The following is a 24,194-nucleotide window of genomic DNA, read 5'->3' as shown; positions in this document are numbered from 1 at the left end:
TTTCGTAGAATCTCTGTGAACCAAAATAGAAAATCTAGTGCTGTTCATGACCTTTTCCATATTTTCTGTTATGATTGTTCTTGAAATGTACGGACTCAATAAAAAGTTGTGTTCTTATTATGTACAATACTTATATGTACAGTACAAGTAACTCAAACTTTATGTCATGGTCACAAACATTCAGGCTTCACCTACATATTATTATATGAAACAATTTCAGCAGTGGTCATATAAAACACTGAAAAGTATGTGCATTTATTTCAGGGGTAAAACATTTAAAGTATTGTGTTCACAACCAGAAATCTCAAGTAGCGCATGTATTATTAGTCTTTTGTTATTTATATTTCTCTACTATAAGTTCTAAGATTTGTTAAAATGGTATGACATATTTTTGGCAGACCCTGGCCCTCATAAATTACAGTCATAATAGTAAATTAGCCATTACTCATTTAAACAAGTACATCTACACTATGTAAATGTACATCATTATCTCCATAGAGAATAACCAGCTATAGGAGGATAAAGAAATACACAACAGCAAACATTTAAATTAGTACTAACAACTTTTTTTTWAACTATATTTAAAAAATATTTAATGTGTCACTGGAATGGTGAACATCTGCATGTAGATGGTAGTAGTGGTTAGTCAATAATARAATGTGCTACTATCTTAATTTTTGTCTACGCGTAAACAACTCTTATTGTCAATAGGGTGTAACTAACAGTGAAAGTCAAAAGACAGGGAAGATGTACAAACACTGTAGTTCTTAATGTTTTGTTGAAAGTGATGTCTGAAATTATGTTTATTCCGATTACAGTGCTTGGGGGCAAAGAAAAATGCTTGGTTTCTGATACAGTATTCCCGTAGTTGTGTTACAGTAGTTGTACTGTATATGCAGTCATAGCAAGCATGAGTGAAAGAAAATTACTGCTATGCAGCTGGATAACCATATTTTTTAAGAATATTGCTTATGCTCGAGCTATGCCAAAAATACTGTTCTTCTGAGCACCTGCAGACGAAATAAAACTCCCACATCCAGATAATCTGAAATCTGCTGTTGTATAACTGGTGTTACCAACCCCTCCTTTACGCTACTGCTACTCTCTGTTCATCATATATGCATAGTCACTTTAACGATACCTACATGTACATACTACCTCAATAAGCCTGACTAACCGGTGTCTGTATATAGCCTTGCTACTCTTATTTTCAAATGTATTTTTACTGTTGTGTTATTTATTTACTTACACACACACACACACACACACACACACACACACACACACACACACACACACACACACACACACACACACACACACACACACACACACACACACACACACACACACACACACACACCTTTTTTTTCGCACTATTGGTTAGAGCCTGTAAGTAAGCATTTCACTGTAAGGTCTACACCTGTTGTATTCGGCGCACGTGACAAATAAACTTTGATATGATTTGATTTGCATAAAAGCTGGGTCTAATGGATACGGGTTGAGAGTTGCTGCCCTGTTTGATTGGACATTCCAAGTGTAAATGAAAAGCTGCAGGATGGAAAGGACACTTAAAAGAGCTCCTCTTCCAGTTTCTGTGTGACACACTTAATGCGGATGTTTTCTCTGAGGTTGCGGAGACGCGCACTGCGACTTGTGATCTCCTCCACGTTGGTTTTGGGGAACCAGCCCCGCTCCCCGTCTGACAGCCGAATGCCCTCCACCCAGCCTGTGGATACACAATACACAACAACCTCAGKAAACAAAGACACACCCAGTGACATTATCACTTGTGTGGTCTATTTATGGTGGTTTAAGACTCAAACTTTGGGTTTTACACATGATAGAAAACAGCTATGAACTACTTTTAGGGTAAAGGAGAAAATGTAAAGGGTTTTTATTTTACTGAAGTTGCTGTTTAAAGTTTATACTTATGATGATAGAGTTTAATGTGAGCTTGCCAAAGGGAGTTTCTCACCGTCACTTGTAATGGTCTTGGCTTGAAGAATATCAGCCTTCTCCAATGTAAGCTCGTCATGCTCTTGGGCCTGGTAACTCTTGATGCATTGAACTTGGGAAAGATCTGAGAGGAGAAACAACCAAATGTTTATAAATTACTGAAAAGGCTGTACTTCCGTTAAAATCTATTTTAAAAATATTTTAAAACGTAATGCAATATTTTCCAAGTTACAGTAAATGAAACAACAGAAGCTCAGTGACATGACTGAAGTTGGTTTATAAGTCATTGAAATACTTATTCAGCACTGCAAGATGTGACTGCTTATGATCCAGACTATTGATAAAGCAGCTACTTACCATCATTCTCAGTGGCCTGCTCAATATCTTCCAAAGGATCAGAGGGGAACATGGCTGTGATCCATCTTTGTTTCCCACTCCTGGGAAGAAGCAAAACCCACGTAGAGGCTGTCAGTTCCTACTTTATCACTACCATTACATATCATGATAGTGGTATGTATAGCAGCTCACTCAGTATGGGCCTTGAGTAGGATCTGGTGTTTGAGTTGCCGGCCTTCACACAGCTGCAGGTGGAAGATGAAACCTGAGATGCCCTGAAGCTTCTGACTGAGGTCCTTCACCTTCAGCTGCCCGATCTTAGCGTGAACAAACACCATGAACTTCCAAGTGCTGCAGACAGACCAGAGACAGGAATTTGTCAATGTATGCCATGCATCACTCAATCAACCAACATGTATGACATACAGTAACGCCATACATAGTGTTGCATAGTGTGGCAGAGCATAGCATAGCTCAGCATACTGTAGCATGGCATAACGCCATACATATAAAACACTGTTTTCTTTCTATTCTCCCTCTACATTGTACATCTTTAGTACTCACTCCTTCCTCCTGGACAGCAGAAGACAGTCATTGAACAGATGCAGGTACACAGGCCTTGTGGGCAACTTGAACTTTGACCCAGAAATACTCATGGTCTGTGTGTCCACTTCTAGCAGTTCTCCATGCTTGACCAGCCAGCGAGACTGGGAGATCAGAGGGAATATCTAAAAGGGGAGATGTATGTGATTAATGAGCATGAATGAACAGTTATTTAATTATTACTGGGGTTAGATGCATGTGGTTTCTTTACTTGCAATCTACAATGGGCAAACATTATAGGGTTAATCCATACTATGGCAATAATAAGAAATAGGATTTGTTGTTGTCCAAAACCAGTGATTCCCAGCAGTGGATAGGGCAATATACTGTACATGAATATACAGTAGGTGTACTGAGAATGAATGAGGTTGTTCCTAATGAGAGATGTTTTCATCTACCTTGCCCTCAAAGTGGATCTTCTTATTGAGGTGAATGAGCTCTTCCATCCTCTTCATTGACTGCACACTGGAGTTACATTCCTTTATAATCTGTTGTGATAAGAACGGTTACTTCAATGTTTTAGGCAATATAGTCTATTAGTAAAAAGTTTAATCATTTCTCTATTATTTATTTTGTATAACGACCAAAAATGTACCAAACTTCAACTTTTGGTATATTTTGTATTTTATGCTACCTTTTTCAGCTCATTGAAGGCCTTGGTGGCTGTGTCCTCATCCCTAGAGCCTGGTGTTGTCCTCTTTAGGATATTCTATAAGATAGAAGGTAGAARATTTTGGATCTCAACTTTCACCTCAGGACACTGCAAAGCCTGCTGCTGTATATTTGCCTATTCACTGGTCAGTAACTTGATGTAAGGTAGAGTAATTGTTTTGTCCCTACAGCCAGTCATGAATAGTTTAATTCTATGGTGAACAAGGGTGCTCTATCGTACCTCCACCAGCATCTTGAGCCGTGTGATCCTCTGGAAGGGGAGTATGAGGAAGGAGGCGAGGGGAAGACGCTGGCAGATGGGGTCTTCTTCCAAACGAGCCAGGATACCTGGGAAGCGAGCATTCTCCTGTCTACAGAGACAAAAATCACTTCAAATCTAGCAATATTGTCAGAAAAAACCTTCACTGGTATGGATTGGAGATATATGTGTATATCGGTCTTATGTAGCAAATGTTTTTATTTTTTACATTGGATAAAAGTAGCGACTCAGAGCTACAAAATGGTATATCATACACTGCATTTGAGGAACAAATGGAAAGTAATTCTGCTTTAAAAGTTGATCAACTTGTAAACTCACTTTTGAGAAAATGGCCTTTGAATGTTTTGGCATCTAGTGAAGAGCTCTTCTTTGTCTACACTCATTCAGCATCGTTCACACCCTCTTAAGCTTTAGCCCCACCCATCTCGTTTCGCTATCGGAGCGAATGATTGGATAACATGAAAACAGCCTAACCAGCTCTGCTGGCAACAATTTCATTACGCTTTTTTGCAGATGTTTACTGACACTGGCCATATTCAATGGGTGTTGTACACGCGTCACGTAACGTTAGCTAACGAGCCAGCCAGCTAATAGTAGCTAGTTAAACAACAATAAACAGTGCCAACAATGCCACAGTGCTGGGAGCTAACCAACCAGGTTCAATGTTAGCTAGCTAACATTAGGCTCTAACTAGAAAAGCAAATGTCTCTGGAATATGAATAATAATGTCAGCTAGGGAGCCAGCCAACTAACGTTAGCTAGCTAGCTAACAGTACACTTTAGCTTAAGACATATAGCTATCTAGGTAAACAATGAACCTAGCTATGTAAACAAAGTGTAAATTCAAACAACGTCACGTAACGTTAGCTAACAAGCCAGCCAGCTAACGTTAGCTAGTTAAACAACAACGAACAGTGCCAACAATGCCACAGTGCTGGGAGCTAACCAACCAGGTTCAATGTTAGCTAGCTAACAACATTAGGCTGTCATTAGCTAGCTCACAACATTTTTTTAAAGTTCAAACGGCTCTCCTGTGAAGTCGTGACTTGCAACATACASCTAGTTTCCTGAATTGGTTCACATATATCTGTGGTCATGAACCCTGTTTCTGAAGAGCTACAGGGTTTCGTTCCAACCCAGCACTAGCACACTTGGTCTTGATGATTAGTTGAACCAGGTGTGTTAGTGCTGGGCTGGAACAGAAACCTGCACACCGTCGATATCCATATGTATAAAGTGACAATTCGAGCATGTGTACTAGGCACTGAGCAACATAATTTGCATTATACTTACGGTCTCAAATGTGCAACAAAGCAAAATAGATTACACACAAAGTAAGACTGCTCACAACATGCGCTGGTAGGTCTGTTCCTGGTAGGCCTGGTTGGTCACGTAGGGGAGGTAGACCCTGCGCAGGGCGGGACAGTGGGCCAGGACGATGTCAGACACGTCAAAACGCAAGATGTCCTCCTCCAGCCTGTGCTCCAGGTCCTGCAGGAACCTAGAGAGAGAGGTGAAAGGAAGAGAGAGAAAGGAAGAGAGGGAGTAACAAAGAAAGTGAAAGATTCAGAGAAAATCGAGTGTGGGATCGAAACAGAGAGAGATATTGAAAGCAGTGGGGCTACGCTACCTGCCATCCATGACCTCTATACCAGGCAGTGTCAGAGGAAGGCCCCTAAAAATGGTCAAAGACTTCAGCCACCCAAGTCATAGATTGTTCTCTCTACTGCACGGCAAGCAATACCGATGCAGCAAGTCTTGAACCAACAGGACCCTGAACAGCTTCTATCCCCAAGCCATAAGACCGCTAAATAGTAAGTTAAATAGTTAACCAATAGCTACCTGGACTATCTGCATTGACCCTTTTGGCACTACCTCTTTTAACTCATCACATATGCTGCTACTTAAAAAGAAATATATACTGTATATATTATTGAATATCCGAAACATACAATATACTTGCAGTGAAGCCGCTCAACAACTACATCAGACCAATCATCCAACAGACTCCCATTCAGAGCAACACACAGAAGCGTCCAGGTTCAATGCCCTGCTCAAGGGGAGCGTTGACAGATCTCCCACCAGGCCAAGAAACGTGAACCCGAACCCTCCAAGATCCCCCCAAAGTTCCCCCAAAGCTGTCCTGCAACCAATCAAGACCCCCCCCCCCCCCCCCACCCCCCCCCCCCCAAGAAGAAGAAGAAAAAAATATATACAATTAAAGAGAAGAAAAGGAAGACAGAAGAAAACAGCAAACAATGCAAAAAAATTATAAATATATATATATAATACATTTAAAACAAAGGACATCAAAGATAACTAAAATCATAACAGCAATGCCAACTGTATATGTTTGTGTGCATGTCTGGCACTATTACATGTATGTGTGTGTTCTTGTATGCGTTTATTTGAATGAGTGTGTGTGTATATTCATGTGTACTAACACCTGCACGGCATCAGCCTCATGCAAACCGGCATTAGTTGTAAAAACACTGCCTCTCAGTGTCATTTAAACATACTTTTTATCATGTTTTATTTTGTTTGAAAAAGAGAGATACTTTGAAAAAAGTATCATTTTCAATTAAATGAAAATGAGACATGGCAATCTGCACAAAGGCAAAAAGGCTATTATAAAACAATGGATGAGCTTTTCTTAGTAATCTACTTGAGAACCATTTAGGCTTCAAGTAAAACTTTTGAACAAGTGAAGCTTTTAGAGAGGTTTAGTGCTTTTATATTTAATAATCTCAACCCACCCAATTCATATTCATTATATAGATAGGCACGTTTTATTTTGTCTGGTTTAGCGTCCCAGATAAAGCGAAATATTTTTTGCTCATATGATTTGAAAAATGAATAATCAGGAGTAGGCAGCGCCATAAGTAAGTGAGTAAACTGAGATATGACTAAGGAGTTAATCAGGGCAATTTTTCCATAAATAGACAGGCATTTACCTCTCCATGGTTGCAGGATCTTGTCTATTTTTACAAGTTCTCTATTGAAATTCATTGTGGAGAGCTTATTTATATATTTTGTGATATGAATTCCAAGTATGTCTACTTCACCATCAGCCCATTTTATAGGTAAACTGCAGTGTAATGTAAAAGTTGTATTTTTTAAAGATCCAATACATAATATTGTACACTTATCATAATTAGGTTTTAGTCCAGAGAGTACAGAAAAGTTAGCTAGATCTTCAATGAGACATTGCAGGGATCTAGCTTGCGGACTTAATATAAAACTTGAGTCATCGGGCATACATGGACACCTTTGTTTTTAAGCCTTGGATTTCAAATCCTCTAATGTTGTTATTGGATCTGATTTTAATAGCTAGCATTTCGATGGCCATAACGAATAGATATGGTGACAGAGGACACCGTTGTTTAACTCCTCTTGACAGTTCAAAACTCTCTGAGAAGTAGCCGTTATTTACTATTTTACACCTGGGGCTACTATACATAATTTTTTACCCATTTTATAAGAGAATTACCGAAATTGGAAAAATCCAGGCATTTATAAATAAAATCCAGTCTTACTTTATCAAATGCCTTTTCAAAATCCGGTATAAATACCAGGCCTGGCTTCTTAGATGTTTCATGATGTTCTATTATTTCTAGTAGTTGTCATATATTATCTCCAATGTATTGTCCATGTAAAACACCTGTCTGATCAGGATGAACAATACCTGGTAAAACCCTTTTAATTCTGAGTGCTATGCATTTCACTAGTATTTTTGCATCACAATATTGAAGTGTAAGGGGCCTCCAGTTTTTAAAATAGACTGGGTCTTTATATTTGCCATGTGGGTCTTGTTATAATAATAGAGAAATCAGACCTTCCTGCTAAGTACATGACAGACTACCATTTCTATAGGAGTAGTTAAAACAAATCTAACAATGGAGCTTTTAGAATATCAAAAAAGGCTTGCTATACCTCTACCGGTATGCCATCAAACCCTGGGGTTTTTCCAGACTGAAAGGATTTAATAGCCTCAAAAAGTTCTTCCTCTGTAATTTGGCCTTCGCATTGATCTTTTTGTAAATTGGTTAATTTTCCATTTTTTATATTATTTGGAAAGAATTCCTTACCGTAATCTTCATTCAGTGGGAGAGGATGAGACGGAAAAGAGAACATCTGTCTAAAATAGTTAGCTGCCTCTTTTAAAATATAATTCAGAGAATCATAGATGACTCCGTCTTCAGTAACGAGTTTCTGCAAATTCTTTTTGTTAGCTTTCTGTATTGGAGATTCAGGAATAATTTTGTGCATTTTTCTCCATATTCCATCTAGTTTGCTTCATTTTTGTTCTTTTTTTTTCATTCTTGAATAAGTTCCTCAAGTTCTTTTTGTTTTTCCTCTAACTTATTTTGTATCTCTGTAGTATCGTTTTTATTGCTACTACCTGTACTATTAGTTCATGGATTTCCCTTGTTAGTCTTTTCTCTTTAGCCAGAAACTGCTTTTTTATTATTGATGAATATTGAATTGAATGACCTCTGAAGGTACATTTAAAGGTATCCCAAACAATAAAGGGATTTGCTGAACCTATATTATACTGGAAAAATTCAGTTATAAATTAATTTGTCTTAGTTAAAAATAAGTTGTCCTCCAGTAAACTTTGATTAAATTTCCAATATACCCGTCCACGTGGAAAATCTATAAGAGTTTTGTGAATGCCAATTAGATGATGATCCGATCGCATTCTGTCTCCTATTAAAACTTTTTTAACCTTTGATGCAAGATAGAAAGAGACAAGAAAGTAGTCAAGATGACTAATTAAGTCTCCTCCACGTACGTATATCTCACTAGMTTTTAGTATCCAAATATCCACTATTTCTAATGTGTCCATAATATTTGTGATTTCCTTCAGGGCACGGTGATGATAGTTTGTAGAGTGATTCCCTTTACGGTCCAATGAGGTACTTAACACTGTGTTATAGTCTCCTACCATAATGATTTGATAATTTGTTGCCTGTAAGTTCAATAAATTGCTATAAATGTTTTTGAAGAAGTATGGATCATCCTGATTTGGACCATATAGATTAATGAGCCAAATCTCTTTTTTGTCCACTTGCATATTCAAAAGGATCCACCTTCCTTGCGAATCATTCCTGACTATTTGCACATTCAGATCGAAATTTTTGTTAATTAATATCATCACACCTTTTGAGTTCCTTTGTCCATGACAGAAAATGATTCCACCACCCCATTCCTTTTCCCACGCAACTTCATCTAAGGATGTTGTGAGTTTCCTGTAAACTGTATATGTTATATTCCTTTTCTCTTAGCCACGTAAAGACTGATCTTTTTTTTWTTTTTATCTGCTAAACCGTTATAATTATAACTGGCTATACTTATTTCACCCCTTACCATAACTAGACACTATTCTCAGTCTAAATTGACCATAATTAGTGCTTCTAAAGTTACTGCCATCAGAGGTATTATGACGGTCAAAACTAGAGTTTTCAAATGTCTGATATTTAGAATTCAAGAAGTAGGTTCTAGCAATATTTGTTTTATTCCCTTGCCTGTTTACCTGTGAGCCAATGTCACAGATGTTAGAAAATTGAGACAAGATATTATGTGTGTAGTAAATCTGAGTATGTTGATGTGTATGATATTGGATGTGATTTAGTGAGAGTGTGTACAATGTCTGTATAAGAGTAAGACTATAACGTGTGATGTCCAAAAAATAATAACTCTGCCAATTTGCATGGTTGAGTGTCTATGTGTGTAACATGTAGTGCGTATAGCCTTGATATTCATGATGATAATTGTAATCCATATCGTATCACCGTCATAGTTGCCATCATAATTACCTTTAACATCATTGAAAAACACATCCCAGCATTTCCATAGCAATTGATGTTTCACATGATCATAAAAGAGACCTTGCATTACTTTAGACCTTATATTACTCTCACTACAGTACAAATGTATTCCGTACAATATGTTATTATTCCCCAATGCCTCTATTCTGATATCTCCCCTTGCTTGCTGTAAACATATATAAACTTGCAGACAAATACATAAAAAATATAGAAAAACAATAAACACATAACATTTTAAAACAGTTATTGACAATAGAGAGAGAGAAGAGAAGAAGAACGAGAGCGAGATCAGCTGTGTGTGTGTGTGTATGTATAAGTCCGTATGTGTAAGCGAGCATGTAATTGAGTACGTGTGTGTTCATATCTACTTCATAATGTTTAGATATTTTTACAGTTCCCATACCTTCTTTTTTTCGTAACCTGAATTCCCTGTAGAATTTAGTACAGCCATGGTGTTATGGAGCTGTCTCGGATAAGCTGTCCATCTATAAAGAGCTTGTCCACAATGATAAAGGCACGCTTACCCTTCTCCCGTTGTTGACTTTGTAGCGGATACAGTCTCTTACGACGTTCGTTTTTCTCCCTTGGAAATTGGTAATTGAGACCGAATTTGGTCCCTTTAAGCTCCCTTCCCCTGCTTTTGATCAGCTCCTTTTGTTGGTAGTGTTCAAATTTTGTAATGATCGGTCGAGGACCCTTGGTCTTGTCGGTCAAAGCTCCAAGTCTTTGTACTCGGTGGAAAGCCACCTTGTTTACAGTCTCTATAGGAAGTTTCAAGGCGGATTGCATGGATTCTCTGATCGCGCCCTCTGGATTATTGGATGCGTCATCAGGAATCTCAGGGGAAAAAAATATTTTCACACATGCTACGACTTTGTATGTCTAGTAGCGACTCCTTCATCACCCTATTTTCCCTGAATAGGCAATCCATGTTGGAATCGTGTATTTTTACCTTGGCTGTGAGTGCCTTGCTGCTACTGTTTATGTTTATGTATGCTGCTACTACTGTTTATTATCTATCCTGTTGCCAGTGTTGGAAAAAATACCCAATTGTCATACCTGAGTAAAAGTAAAGATACCTTAATAAAAAGGACTCAAGTAAAAGTGAAAGTCACCTAGTAAAACACTACTTGAGTAAAACCCTTTTTTTTATCTTTTTTTTTATCTACTTAAGTATCAAAAGTAAATGTAATTGCTAAAATATACTTAAGTATCAATAGTAAAAGTATACATCATTCCTAATATTAAATCAAACAAGACGGCATGATTTTAATGTTTTTTTTTTAATTTATGGATCGCCAGGGGCACACTCCAACACTCACACATCATTTACAAACAAAGCATTTGTGTTTAGTGAGTCTGCCAGATCAGAGGCAGTAGGGATGACCAGGCATTTTCTTCTGATAATTGCATTAATTGGACAATTTTTCTGTCCTGCTAAGCATTCAAAATGTATCAAGTACTTTTAGGTGTCAGGGAAAATGTATGGACTAAAAAGTATATTATTTTCTTTAAGTAGTACTTTAAAGTATTTTTACTTAAGTACTTTACACCACTGCCTGTTGCCTAGTCACTTTATCTCTTCCTATATGTACATATCTACCTCAATTACCTCGTACCCCTGCACATCTACTTGGTACTGGTACCCTGTATATATTATCGTTACTCATTGTGTATTTATTTTTCTATTATTTCTCTTTTTTTCCTCTCTGCATTGTTGGGAAGGGCCCATGAGTAAGCATTTCACTGTTAGTCTACACCTGTTTGTGACAAAAAAAAATGATTTGAAGAGAAACAGAAGAATAAGAAAAACCAAGACTGAAAAAACAGAGAATCTCATGACATACATTCATTTTACTATACTGTACCTCTCACTGACGTCCTTGACCTCGGGGAGCTTGGAGAAGAGCCACTGTCTGTCCTGGGTCCCCAGACACTCCCCCAGCTCCTGGGACAGCATAAAATGGTCCACTGCGATGGTCAGGCTCCGAATGTACGACGCCTCTGACGTCACCAGCTCAAACTTGGCCTGTGATGAGGAGACATTATGGGCCTTTAGGAAACAATAGGCACACCTCTCACTCACAATTAAAAACATGATACTTTATTTATCTAAATATGAAAAATTAAATACTTTATCTAAATATTAAAATCATGACGTTATCATGAGACATTATAGGGAAACAGAGTTCAAATAAATCTATGAATTTAATGTTATGATCACAAATGTTATATCAAAATATGTTTTCTCAATACAGGGGGTGCTGTTTCCACTTTGGAAAATATCGTCTCCAAATTAAACTGCCTCATACTCAATTCTTGCTCGTACAATATGCATATTATTATTACTATTGGATAGAAAACAATCTCTAGTTTCTAAAACCGTTTGAATTATGTCTGTTGGTGAACCAGAACTCTTTCTACAGCGAAAATCATGACAGGACATGCGAAGGTCAGAAAAATAGTCTCTGTTCTCAGATCAGTTTAAAGCTCTGTGTGTGCCCTATGGATCAAAATGAACTGCACCCGCCTTCCCCTGGATGTCAGTAAACCAATGAGAAGTGGAATGGAGTCTCTACGTATTTCTCAGAGTTTATAAAAGGCAATGGAGTGACATGTACGTTTTTTGGACGCTCGCCAAGTTGCAAGAGAGGCATCGAATGCTAATAGCTCTTGTTATCGGCCTAAGATATATCCGTCTGTGATTTAATCGATATAGTGTTTAGAAACATCATAACGAAGTTATTTGAAACCGATTTATATCAGTTTATGCGAGATATTGCTATTTTTCGGAATTTTCGTAGTATTGCGTTTGAGGATTTGGACATGTGTGTGCCACGTAGCTATTGTTAGCTGCTAGTTCCGAAGTTGAAGAAGGACGTTTACAACAAAGCAACGATTCTTTTGGACAAAGGACACCTTGCCCAAGATACTGATGGAAGCTCGTCCAAAAGTAAGAACTATTTATGATTTTATTCCGTATTTATGTGGAAAAATGTAAACGCATTTGTCGGCCATTGTTGCGGCACTAGTCTGGCTGCAACGCACACTGTATGTCTAGTAACGTTAATTTTAAAAATCTAACTCAGCGGTTGCATTAATAACTAATGCATCTTTCATTAGCTGGCCAACCTGTATTTTTTTAGTCAATCTAATCGATAAATAATCGTAAACTTAGGTGCCTTTCCAAGATGGCGCCGGCCAGAATGCATGCCATGTTTTGACAGATTACATTGGCATAACCACGATTTGTGATGCTAAATATGCACATTTCGAACAAACTCTATATGCATTGTGTAATATGATGTTACAGGACTGTCATCTGAAGAATTCTGAGAAGGTTAGTGAAAAAATAATAATATATTTTGTGGTGATAACGTTATCGCGCTTTTTGCCTTGAATCAATGCTGGGGTGATGTTAGCTCATGTGGTATGCTAATATAACGATATATTGTGTTTTCGCTGTAAAACACTTAGAAAATCTGAAATATTGTCTGGATTCACAAGATCTGTGTATTTCAATTGCTGTACGCTGTGTATTTTTAAGAAATGTTTTATGATGATTAATTAGGTAATACACGTTGCTCTCTGTAGTTTATTCTAGTCGCTTTGGTGAGTTTTGTGATAGTGGCTGCAATGGTAAACTATGATTTATACCTGAAAAATGCACATTTTCTAAAAAAACATATGCTATACCATAAATATGTTATCAGACTGTCATCTTATGAAGTTGTTTCTTGGTTAGTGGCTATATATATCTTTATTTAGTCGAATTAGTGATAGCTACTGATGGAGTAAAAAACTGTGGAGTAAAAAAAGTGGTGTCTTTTGCTAACGTGGTTAGCTAATAGATTTACATATTGTGTCTTCCCTGTAAAACATTTTAAAAATCAGAAATGATGGCTGGATTCACAAGATGTTGGTCTTTCATTTGCTGTATGCTGTGTATTTTTCAGAAATGTTTTAGGATGAGTATTTTGGTAATTGACGGCGTCTCTGTAATTATTCTGGCTGCTTCCAACGCTATTTCAGATTGCAGCTGCAATGTAGAACTGTGATTTAACTGAAAATATGCACATTTTTCTAAAAAAACATATGCTATACCATAAATATGTTATCAGACTGTCATCTTATGAAGTTGTTTCTTGGTTAGTGGCTATATTATCTTTATTTAGTCAAAATTGTGATAGCTGCCCATGCAGGAAAAAAATGGTGGAGAAAAAAAAGTTGTGTCTTTTGCTTATCGTGGTTAGCTAATAGATTTACATATTGTGTCTTCCCTGTAAAACATTTTAAAAATCAGAAATGATGGCTGGATTCACAAGATCTGTATCTTTCATCTGGTGTCTTGGACTTGTGATTTAATGAGATTTAGATGCTAGTATTTACTTGTGACGCTATGCTAGGCTATGCTAGTCAGCTTTTTTACTGTGGGGGGTGCTCCCGGATCCGGGATTGGGAGGAACTAGAAGTTAACGAAATAGGTAATTCATCCAATAGATGAAACAGATCAACTTGGCTGGCTAATTGGATATGCTAAAATCCTGTAGTGCTGCCATAGACATGGATAGAGGCTGCAATTTCCACAAAAGATAGGACATCGGGCACACCTTCTATCCATCTCTATGAGTGCTTCCCAAATCCCAATCTGGCTTGATGTCATCCTCATGTTCTCACCTCCTGTAGTTTGCGCTCCACGTTGCTGAAGTTGTCCAGCTGACCACTGGTCCGGACATCAGGGATGTCTTGCCACAGCGAGAAGGCGGAGCCTCGTGARGAGGAGCAAAAGGAGCTGGATGGAGACAGATTAGATGGAGATGGAGTCTCCCCAGCCCCTTCCTCCCTTAGCCCCTCCTCCTCAGCACCTGGCTCCTCCCCCTGCTGCCTCAGGATTTCTCGGTTGATTGCAACATCACTGTACTCCTGGTACAGAATTGCTGAGGAGAGAGAAAGAGAGAGAGAGAGATGAGAATATTGAGTAAGAAGAGTACATAGTGGTGATTGAGAATTAAAATCAATATTGCAGAAAGTAAAAAAAATACTTTCAGATATTATGTTGTTATGTAGCATGTGGTTGAACGAGAGTGGATACCATTGATAATGGAGGTGGAGAATGGAGGTGGAATGAACCAAATTTTTGACACAAGTGGAAAGTAAGACTCACAGCTGGGGAGAAACCGTGACAGACGATTGGATCTGCTGACTGTGGGAGGAGTGCACCAATCATCCTCAATGGATTTCTTCCTCAAACTGTGGGAAAGTAGTATTTATACTTGTTATAACAGTGTTATTCACAGTGGACAACTTTACAACCCACTTCCAGCTAAGATTTGTAGTTTCAATTTGTGAGTTTAACTTTGATATAATACACCCATTTTAGCTGTTAAAACACACTTTTTGATTGTGAATCCGGTGCTACGTCGATGTTGTTGCGTATTATTGTCAGCAGATGGCAGTTGCGGTGCAGGTCCTACTGGACTATGGGGGGCGCTGTCACTGGCACCACCTGAGCCACGATGCCTGGAAGTGGACTTATCTGGAGAGGAAGAAAGTAGATGGAGGTGGATGGAACCTAGCAAACACACAACCACTACAGAATGTTGTCTCAAGATTAAACATCCTCTTACATAGAAAACAGCTTTCCAAAATTGGTTATAGCATTTGCTGTCAAAAACCTCATGTCTAACACATCCCGCTGCAGTGGTGCTCAACCCTGAGGCAGGACACTCACAGTCAGAGCTGAAGTTGCTGGGGTTCTGCCTGTCACGGGAGGCCACGCGAGCTGACAGCGACTTGCCAAGCTTTAGTGTGAACGAGTTCTTCCTCTGGGAAAGCTGTAGCCGTGAGATCAGTTCCGAGGCTGAGAAGCGACGCCGCTCGTGTTCCGCCATACTGGAGCGGGCTAAAGAGCTTCCTCCGGTGGCCGAGGAATTCTCTACAGCCCCACAGTTCAAGACAGATGAGTGCTCTGACAACTGCAGCGGCTCTGCGGAAAAAGGTGGAGTCTTTCGGGGGTTGGGTGTCCCCCCTGTTGATGAGGGACTCGTGGCATCTACAGGGTCTCCCCCGATGTCCTCCTCCAGGAAGGAATCGAAGGGTCCGGGGAAGAGGTAGTCGCCATCCAGAATGGGGCTGACCAGAGAATCATCACTCAGGCTGTCTGGTGAGTACACTCGCATCTTACGCCCTAGGACACAACACAAAAAAGACTGAGGTGAAGACTTCTCTGCAAACTAAAGCCAGTCATATTGGATATGGCCTTGTACAAAATATTTCCGAAGTAAGATTTGAAGTGTGATTTTGATGTCCTACAGATGACAAAATGAAGGGGGAAAGAAACATTCTCCTGACGAGGACTAACAGAGAGTTGACAAAGTGGAATGGATAGATACTGTACTTACGGATTGACTTTTCCTTGAGTGAGCCCTGTGACGTCCTCCTCTGGGGTCGACAGGTGTCTGGGGTCTGCAGCTCCGGAGGCTCATGTGAGGATGGAGAGCCAGGTGGCTGAGAGTTACAGTAGTCTGTGTCCCTGTACAGGGAGGACAGAGGGAGGAACAGGGGCAGGCTGAGGGCTGTGTGGAGGGGACYAAACACCGTCGACACCACCATGGGTCTCTCACACTTCTCTTGCCCTGGAGTGTCAGTCCTCCTATCTTCCCGGATAAAAAGCTCAACGTCGCCCCCTAGCATCTGAGAGTGTGAACTCAGGTCCATATCAGTATCAGTGTCTTGATCAGGGTTACTCCTCCAGCCGCCATTTTCTGCTTCAGTCCTTGTGTGTTTGCGATGATTCAGAGGCAAAGGGGTGGAGTGCTGAGCGTCTGCAGTAGGTGATCCATGGCCGTTGTCGCTGGGGGTCACAGGCGGCTGCAGCTCCTGCTGACACACGGCGATGTGGTTGTGCTGGCACTGCCGCAGGAGAGGCCTGTCGTCCCGGGCCTCGCTCAAAGCCTGGGACTCGCCTGAGACCGGGAACCACATGCTGGGACACTCTCCTCGGCAACGGAAGGCATGGAGGTGAGGCTGGAAGTCAGGGAGAGGGGAGAATCCATACCCGGGAAGCATGACTGAGAGAACACATGGGAAATGCAGAAGAAAGGAGAAACAAGTTTTTATGCTAACATAGTATCCTCTTGCCATATCTGGTAAAACAGCACCCACTGAGCATGGTTACATGCACACAATAATACAATTATTATGGATAGTCAGATTAATATAATAGTGTGTTTAAAACATTTACATGCTTTGCAAGAATAACCATTTCCCTAATAATCCTGTTTACATGGACATATTTGAAATCAGGCTACCTGATGGGACTTAAATGCAGAAAATCGGTTTTGCAGGGGTATCTGTGTTCGGTCGGACATATAAAGTTTGCATGTTAAACTCACTTCACGCACGCATATAAGGGAGGCTTGCGCTACAGGTGCTGGCACATGTGCAGATCGAATTCACAGCCGTACTGCTGATTAAACTATTTACATGTCTAATAATTTGAAAGAAAAAAGGAAACCAGGTGTTTTAATCGACGTATGCTTACTTAGATTTTGACAAGCAGAGTAAGGTGCTTACATGACTATTTCCATACTTGGCCTTGTGCCATAATCAGTTTAATATCGAATGATGTGTGCACTCAGTGTAGGCTATATTGTATTCACTAATCACTATTAAAGGAACACTTCATCATTTGGTCTCTCATTCAGGCTTCCCTCTATACGAGACATGARATGTTAAATTGAAAAACTGAGTGAGACAGCTATTAACCACTGGTGGAGACAGTTATATCCTTATATGGAAGGTGTTGCTGTTGTACATAAAGCAAACCTGCGTCGTTTTGTACCAAATGCAGTACAAAACCACTCATCCGCTAGTTAGTTTATAGTTTGTGTATGCCAAAACAAATCAGGTCCCCTTCACAAATAATTGTCATGGTTTTGTAATGTATACTGTTATCAAATAGTATGTTTCCTGAAATACTTTCAGTTTGTTCTCTCTCACACATTGTGTAACAATCTGTTGTGGGCAGTGTGAAATATGTACTGTATACTCGCTAAGGAAGATGTCTGTTCATTGGAGAAAAATGGCGGTTGAACATGGATGCATGAAACCCCCTGTCCTCTAGGTCTGGCTCTGTGCGGCTGCTGAGCCGTGTCTTCCTGTTCTAATTAAAGACTGCACCACACACAGCTCTCAGCCCCCTGTACTTATCCTCTAACTACCCCCCCCATCCCCCCCCCCCCGTACACACACACACACACACACACACACACACACACACAACCTCCTTTATCTACAGATGGCATGCTGAGCCAGGCCAGAGCCACACACATTCAGCCATAACCCTTCAACGTGCACCCAAACCAAGTGAGACTACATATTCAGCCCTCGTCACCTTTCACCTGACAATATAGACCCATCTATCTCTCACAGTGTTTAATCTTTAACCTGGATGTTATGACATGATCAGCAGTCTAGAGATTCAGAGAGACCGAGAGAAGGGAGAGGGATTCTGAGAGATTGAGGGAGAGAAAAAGAGAGAGTGACCCACAAATGATTCCCCCACTGAGCCATGAAAATTAGGTCGGCACTTTACGCTAGTGTTACTTACTATAAACAAATTGGGGGGAATTCAGACTGGAGTTACATGCATGTAACTTAAGCACTTTTCTTTCTATGCGTATTCTTGCCTTGAACTTAAGCATGGGGAAATGCCAGTGCCAGCAAGGTACGGTACGCATTTGGGGAGGAGATCAAACAAATGTGTGTGTCTACATACGCAGTATTCTGACCTTGACTTAATTGACGAATAATTCTATCACCTGAACGCGTGAGGAAACAATGAATAAGGTTAAGTGTACCTGTCAGTTCCAAGTGGAAAAAGCATCTATACTGAAGAAAAATATAAACGCAACAGGTCCCATGTTTCATGAGCTGAAATAAAAGATCCCAGAAATGTTCCAAATGCACAAAAACGTAATATCTCTCAATTTTTGTGCACAAATGTGTTTATATCCCTGTTAGTGAGCATTTCTCCTTTGCCAAGATAATCCATCCACCTGACAGGTGTGGCATATCAATAAACTGATTAAACAGCATGATCATTATACAAGTGCACCTTGTACTGGGGACAATAAAAGGCCACTAAATGTGTAGTTTTGTCACACAGCACAATGCCACAGATGTCTCAAGTTTTGAGGGAGCGTGCAATTGGCATGCTGATTGCAGGAATGTCCACCAGAGTTGTTGGCAGATTATTTAATGTGCATTTCTCTATCATAAGCCACCTCCAACATTGTTTTAGAGAATTTGGCAGTATGTCCAACTGGCCTCACAACTGCAGATCACGTGTATTTTTTTCCATTTATTTAGCTAGGCAAGTCAGTTAAGAACAAATTCTTATTTACAATGACAGCTAAACTCAGACGACGCTGGGTCAATTGTGCGCTGCCCTTGGGACTCCCAATCACGGCTGGTTGTGAAACAGCCTGGAATCGAACCAGGGTCTGCTGTGATGCCTCTAGCACTGAGATGCAGACGTAGTGCCTTAGACCACTGCGCCACTCGGGAGCCCACACCAGCCCAGTATTTTTGTCTGTAATAAAGCCCCTTTGTGGGGAAAAACTCATTCTGATTGGCTTGGCCTGGCTCCCCAGTGGGTGGGCCTATGCCCTCCCAGGTCAACCCATACCCGTGCCCCTGCCCAGTCATGTGAAATCCATAGATTAGGGCCTAATGATTTTTCTCTCGACATGTGTGCACATTACAAACTTTCATTCATAGGCTAGGTTGTAGCAACCTCATGATTGGTATAGGGGAAATTTGAGTATCATGTAGTATAAACCTATTGATCTTACATTGAATTGGGTGAATGGAATATGAATGACTGTCATCTAATTTGCTGTAATAGAAATAAGGCCATGCTCATGAACAACAATAATCGTATTCCCTCATCTTAAATGGCACCGACCGCCACTGATAAAAGGTACAATAAGACAGTATCCAGTCCAAGTCACTCTTTCTCTACAGAAAAACATGTAACACCTTGCAACCCTGCAATGTCTGCCCATTCCATCTAGACACCTAATCTACTCAGAACTACCAACAAGGGCATCTCCATAAATGCATCCGAGTAAGTTATGTATTCCATTCAAAAGGCTTAAAATTTGCCTTTGGTTGTATAGTGTTATTTGGGAGTGTTATGGACTTTGGCGTAGGCGTTTCCCCTGTAATTGTAGTAGGCCACAATAAGAAAGAATGTCTACATCGTTAATGAGTAGCTAGTACACTGGAATCTCTTTTATAACAGTTTTGATTAAAGAACAATGTTCGACATTTTTTTAATGTGCGACATAATCCCTTATCAGACTCATAACATGGATACCATAAATTCAATTTTGATGCATCGTTATAAAAACTCTCCATTCCTGTATCATCAGCCACTTTAAGTTAGCATGTTAGCATAGTTTGAACTCTTTGGTAATAATGTCATGGTTAAGGTTGCAAAATTCCGGGAACTTTCAATAAATTCCCTGGTTTTCCAGAAATCCTGGTTGGAGGATTCCCGGATTTCCTGCTTATTCCCTCCTGATTCCGGGCTACCTCCAACCGGGATTTCAGGAAAACCAGGGAATTTATTGAAAGTTACTTTCATTCCTAGTCATAGTCATACATCACTCACTCTGGCATGGGAATCATGGGATTCACTGCAGATAAACAAAACACATTGTGACGGTCACAATTTTCAAGTGGTAATAATAATAGGGTATGATGACTGGTGTCACTGTTTGGATTGATCAACAGCCTTTCAACAGTCCGTCCTCCTCAATCTCAAACAATTTGCATACATCGCTCTTTCCAGTTTCAAAGGGAAACCATAAGTCAGGGGACAGACAGAGACCTGTCCTGAAGATGTGCGTCCAGAGTTATGGGGTCTGTTATGGGATGTGTGTGTTTGAGCAGGCAGAGTGGAGTGGCCTGGCGGTGTGGTGTGACCCCATCCTGTATGTGTGTGAGAAGGCAGTGAAGCCCTGTCACATCAGGACACTAATTTCCCTGTAGTAGACTGGGGGACTCTGCCACTATGCCTTAGACATAATATATACAGTACAGTATTTCACACCATTGGACTCTACACTATGCTGGTGATACTGAGGATACTGAGATGAAAATTACATGAAATGTATTTACAATGAAACCCCACCTGAAAAGCAATTGCAACTTCAAACACTCAGAACCACCTACTGCGACCTTTTTCCCAAAATCAAAAGACTAAAGTCTCTAGTCATAGACATGAAAGGCTGGATAGATGTTTTTAAAAAGGGGCATTCAGATTTTCATTTGTCTGCTCCAGACCCACAGGTGAGGTTCTGAGGCCATGGAGCAGAAAGAAATCCCCCTTAATGTTGATACTTGGTGTGGGTCCTAATCCTGTTCAGAGCCTGGGGCAGCTACTCCTTCCCTATTAAGACATACTGACAACCTGGCTTACCCTGACACAAACAATGGACATACAAGGAGCACCTTGAGGGACAGACACACCTGAGCCTAGCGAGAGAGGGATTTCAGCTGTCTTTGATTGAAAGAGACAAAACATTAGAAAGGTGTCCTGTTAAATATATGACCTCCGACAATCTCGGACTTGTTGCTCGAGAGTCGCGATTCCAGCTAACAGACAGCACAAACAACAATATATTATTTAAAAGCCCACAAAAATGTGGAGAATCTCGCATGTAAATGACAAGACATGTGCAGCTTTGCCTTCCCCCTCTTGGGCGCTAGTACACCCTGCCCCCTCCACAATACTACCCCCCCCCCCCCCCCCCCCCCCCCCACAACCCCCCCCCCCCCCCCCCCCCCCCTCCAAGAGACAGCCTGGGTGAGGGAAGAAGAGCAGCATACTCGGTTTAGTCAGGGGGATGAGTTTTAGACCTGGGTTCAAATACTATTTAAAATCATTAAAAAAAACTTGAGCTGTTCATTTCAACAGAGCTTCCCTGCTGCAATGAACCAATAAAAAAGTCCCAAAAGTGTAGCTAGCACCTAGCACTCTAGGCAGGCTAAAGCAAACCCTCAAAGTATTTGAAAGATTTCAAAAGGAATTTGAGTTCATGAAAGGAAGTACACTTGTTTCTTCACTCAATTCAGATATAAAAAGTAGGCTACTGATGAACTACAGACCTGTCATCACAAAGCAAACGGAAGGCCTGAGATATTTGTACTTTTCAACAACCTTTTGTCAGATCCACTCAAACAGCTTTGTAGGTGTTCTCGGCACCCAAACTGTCAATCAAAGATTGTTTGATGATCTGATCATGGGCCACTGTACATACTTTGAACATTCTGCTGATGCATCTCTTGTATTCATCTACCTCCTGTTTTCTCTCATTCCCTGTGTCTGTTTTCTCCTTCTTTCTCTGCTCCAGTTTGGAACCAAGCCAGCATTTTTTTGTCCTACTCTCTCCTTTATCTTCCGGACAGGTATGGACAAGTCAACTGAGGGCTGCTTGTTTTGAAACATGATCAGGGTAGGTAGAGAACCCACCTCGAAGCTGACCATGTAGTAGGTCTTGCAGGAATATTTGCTTTTGCCTGTGGGGCGAAGCTACAAATGAATAAAAAAAACAGAGAAGGAAAAAGCACAGCATCATTAGGATTAGGAGGTGAATTGGCACGAGGACAAAGTACTCTATAGTTCTCTCGCAAGTTGGCATATAAATTAGACGCTGTACCTTGCAGCCATATCTGGGGTTCATTATTTAACAGAATCCTAACAGGGAAAACTGAAGGGATTAACTCATGAAGAACACTGTACAACTCTCTTTGATWAAAAAAACTGTTGAACTTTATTGTGGGACAGAAATGTATTCTTGTGCATGTGTGACACCTGCCCCATACCATGTTAGATGCTGTGGGCTGGGGCCATAGCCAACTCAGTGCTTGGAACAGCCTGCAGGCTTCAGCTCTAGACAGGTGTGCAAGCAACACTGTTAGGACGGGCATTTCACACACAGCCCCAGGGCCCCACTGCTCACGCTCATTTGTGAATCTAATCTTTTTCAAACACTTTCAAAATATGAGATATCATCCAGGGAAAAAGAACACACTGTTTGGTTGTTTTATGTTATGAATGTTTAGATGTATCCTTCCCGCCCTTCCAAGTTTGATCAATGTACGTATCAACAGGATTTCACTACAGAAAATGTGTCAAAACTTCAATAATCAATAGTATTTTTTTAATTATATGTACATGATAGAGACATTCGACTAGTGATTGCTTTATGCTCTGACAGATGAGGGCCAGCAAGCTAACTTCCAAATTCATTACCGACCAGCCCCCAAACAAGAACCTTTGACAAATGCAGGCACTTTGCACATTCCCTGAATAGCTAGGCTCTCGTCATTCCTCAAAAATGTCTCAGTAATCTGCAACAGGAGACAAACAAAAGGACTGGACTTTCCACATGCAACAGAAAAAAGAGCTGCCACTAAGCCAAAGGATAAGAAAGTGGTTTGCCCCGCTCCATTTATTTTATGGGTGGGTTGTCTTCTCAGAGTTCATCAAACGAAAAAAACATCATTTTGGAAACCAGGTCAAAGCAAATAGTGAGGGCAAAGCATTTAACATAATACAAAAAGCTGTGTAGGTCTCACCACCCTACCCCTCCTCTCATGTTCAGTTCTCCTAATTCAAAGCCAGACCGTGTGTCTAAGGGCTAGCCATACAGCTAGGATTGCATGCAACAGTTGGATGGATGGATGGGAAGGATGTGGCACAGCGTCCTGTCTAGCTTCCCTGCAGTGGCAGTGCATGTAGATGCACATAGTCAGATACACCTCCAGCCACCCACACCCATACCAATGCATATGTGTACACTCAGGCACAAGTGCACACAACGCACACACACAATCTGAGTGACAGGTGATGGGGCAGGTGCTCCAGACTCAGAGAGATGGAGGGGAGGGAGAACAGGGGAGTATGGAGGTAAGGTGAAGGAACGGGTTGGAGGGGAGGGCGAAGAGGTGGAGGGGTGTACTGCAGTAAATTGAGTTGTAAATCTGAAGGCACATCACTCTCGAATTCAAAAATATATATATATCTGTCACGTGTGCAAACTCTCCTGCCTCTAGGTCACCAGGCTGTTGTTATGGCGCACACCTGTCACCATCGTTATGCGCATCAGCGCATAATGACACTCACCTGGACTCCATCACCTCCTTGATTACCTGCCCTTTATATTTCACTCCCTTTGGTTTCTTCCCGAGTCGTCATTGTTTCTGTTTCATGTCTGTGCGTTGTATTATGTTTCGTTTATTGATTAAATCACTCAATCCCTGAACTTACTTCCCAACTCTCAGCGCACACGTTACATTATGACACCTCACCTAAGGGAAGCATCAGGAATAGTTTTTTTGTTATTTTTGTTTTGGTGGTGATGTCGGGTCCGGGTGTCAGAACCGGAGCTACCTGGGAGGCCTCAGCTGGTTTGTCGGATTCCCATGCCTCGGTGAGTTCAACAGGCTCCCCTGCCTCA

The 24,194-nt window shown here is 40.6% G+C and overlaps 1 protein-coding gene across 2 annotated transcripts in view; it reads right to left on the bottom strand.

The window, feature by feature from the left end:
- Positions 1 to 223: 223 nt before the first annotated feature.
- arhgef19 (Rho guanine nucleotide exchange factor (GEF) 19) overlaps positions 224 to 24,194 on the bottom strand; it is a 33,982-nt gene continuing 10,011 nt past the window's right edge. For both annotated transcript variants that reach the window (XM_024005444.2, XM_024005446.2), the window contains exons 2-16: positions 16,062 to 16,730; positions 15,392 to 15,847; positions 15,055 to 15,196; positions 14,825 to 14,910; positions 14,338 to 14,597; positions 11,529 to 11,689; positions 5,178 to 5,330; positions 3,791 to 3,920; positions 3,533 to 3,607; positions 3,297 to 3,386; positions 2,860 to 3,023; positions 2,488 to 2,646; positions 2,317 to 2,396; positions 1,979 to 2,083; positions 224 to 1,729 (exon numbers count right to left, since the gene is read on the bottom strand). In XM_024005444.2, coding sequence (XP_023861212.1) covers positions 1,572 to 1,729; positions 1,979 to 2,083; positions 2,317 to 2,396; positions 2,488 to 2,646; positions 2,860 to 3,023; positions 3,297 to 3,386; positions 3,533 to 3,607; positions 3,791 to 3,920; positions 5,178 to 5,330; positions 11,529 to 11,689; positions 14,338 to 14,597; positions 14,825 to 14,910; positions 15,055 to 15,196; positions 15,392 to 15,847; positions 16,062 to 16,728 — 2,886 coding nt within the window. In that variant the 5' untranslated portion in view covers positions 16,729 to 16,730 and the 3' untranslated portion in view covers positions 224 to 1,571. The remainder of the gene's footprint in view (positions 1,730 to 1,978; positions 2,084 to 2,316; positions 2,397 to 2,487; positions 2,647 to 2,859; positions 3,024 to 3,296; positions 3,387 to 3,532; positions 3,608 to 3,790; positions 3,921 to 5,177; positions 5,331 to 11,528; positions 11,690 to 14,337; positions 14,598 to 14,824; positions 14,911 to 15,054; positions 15,197 to 15,391; positions 15,848 to 16,061; positions 16,731 to 24,194) is intronic.

This window comes from Salvelinus sp. IW2-2015, linkage group LG17 (genome assembly GCF_002910315.2).
Source record: "Salvelinus sp. IW2-2015 linkage group LG17, ASM291031v2, whole genome shotgun sequence".
Lineage (NCBI taxonomy): Eukaryota > Metazoa > Chordata > Actinopteri > Salmoniformes > Salmonidae > Salvelinus > Salvelinus sp. IW2-2015.
Note: the sequence above shows the minus strand (reverse complement) of the source record. Positions and strands in the feature narration are given on the sequence as shown.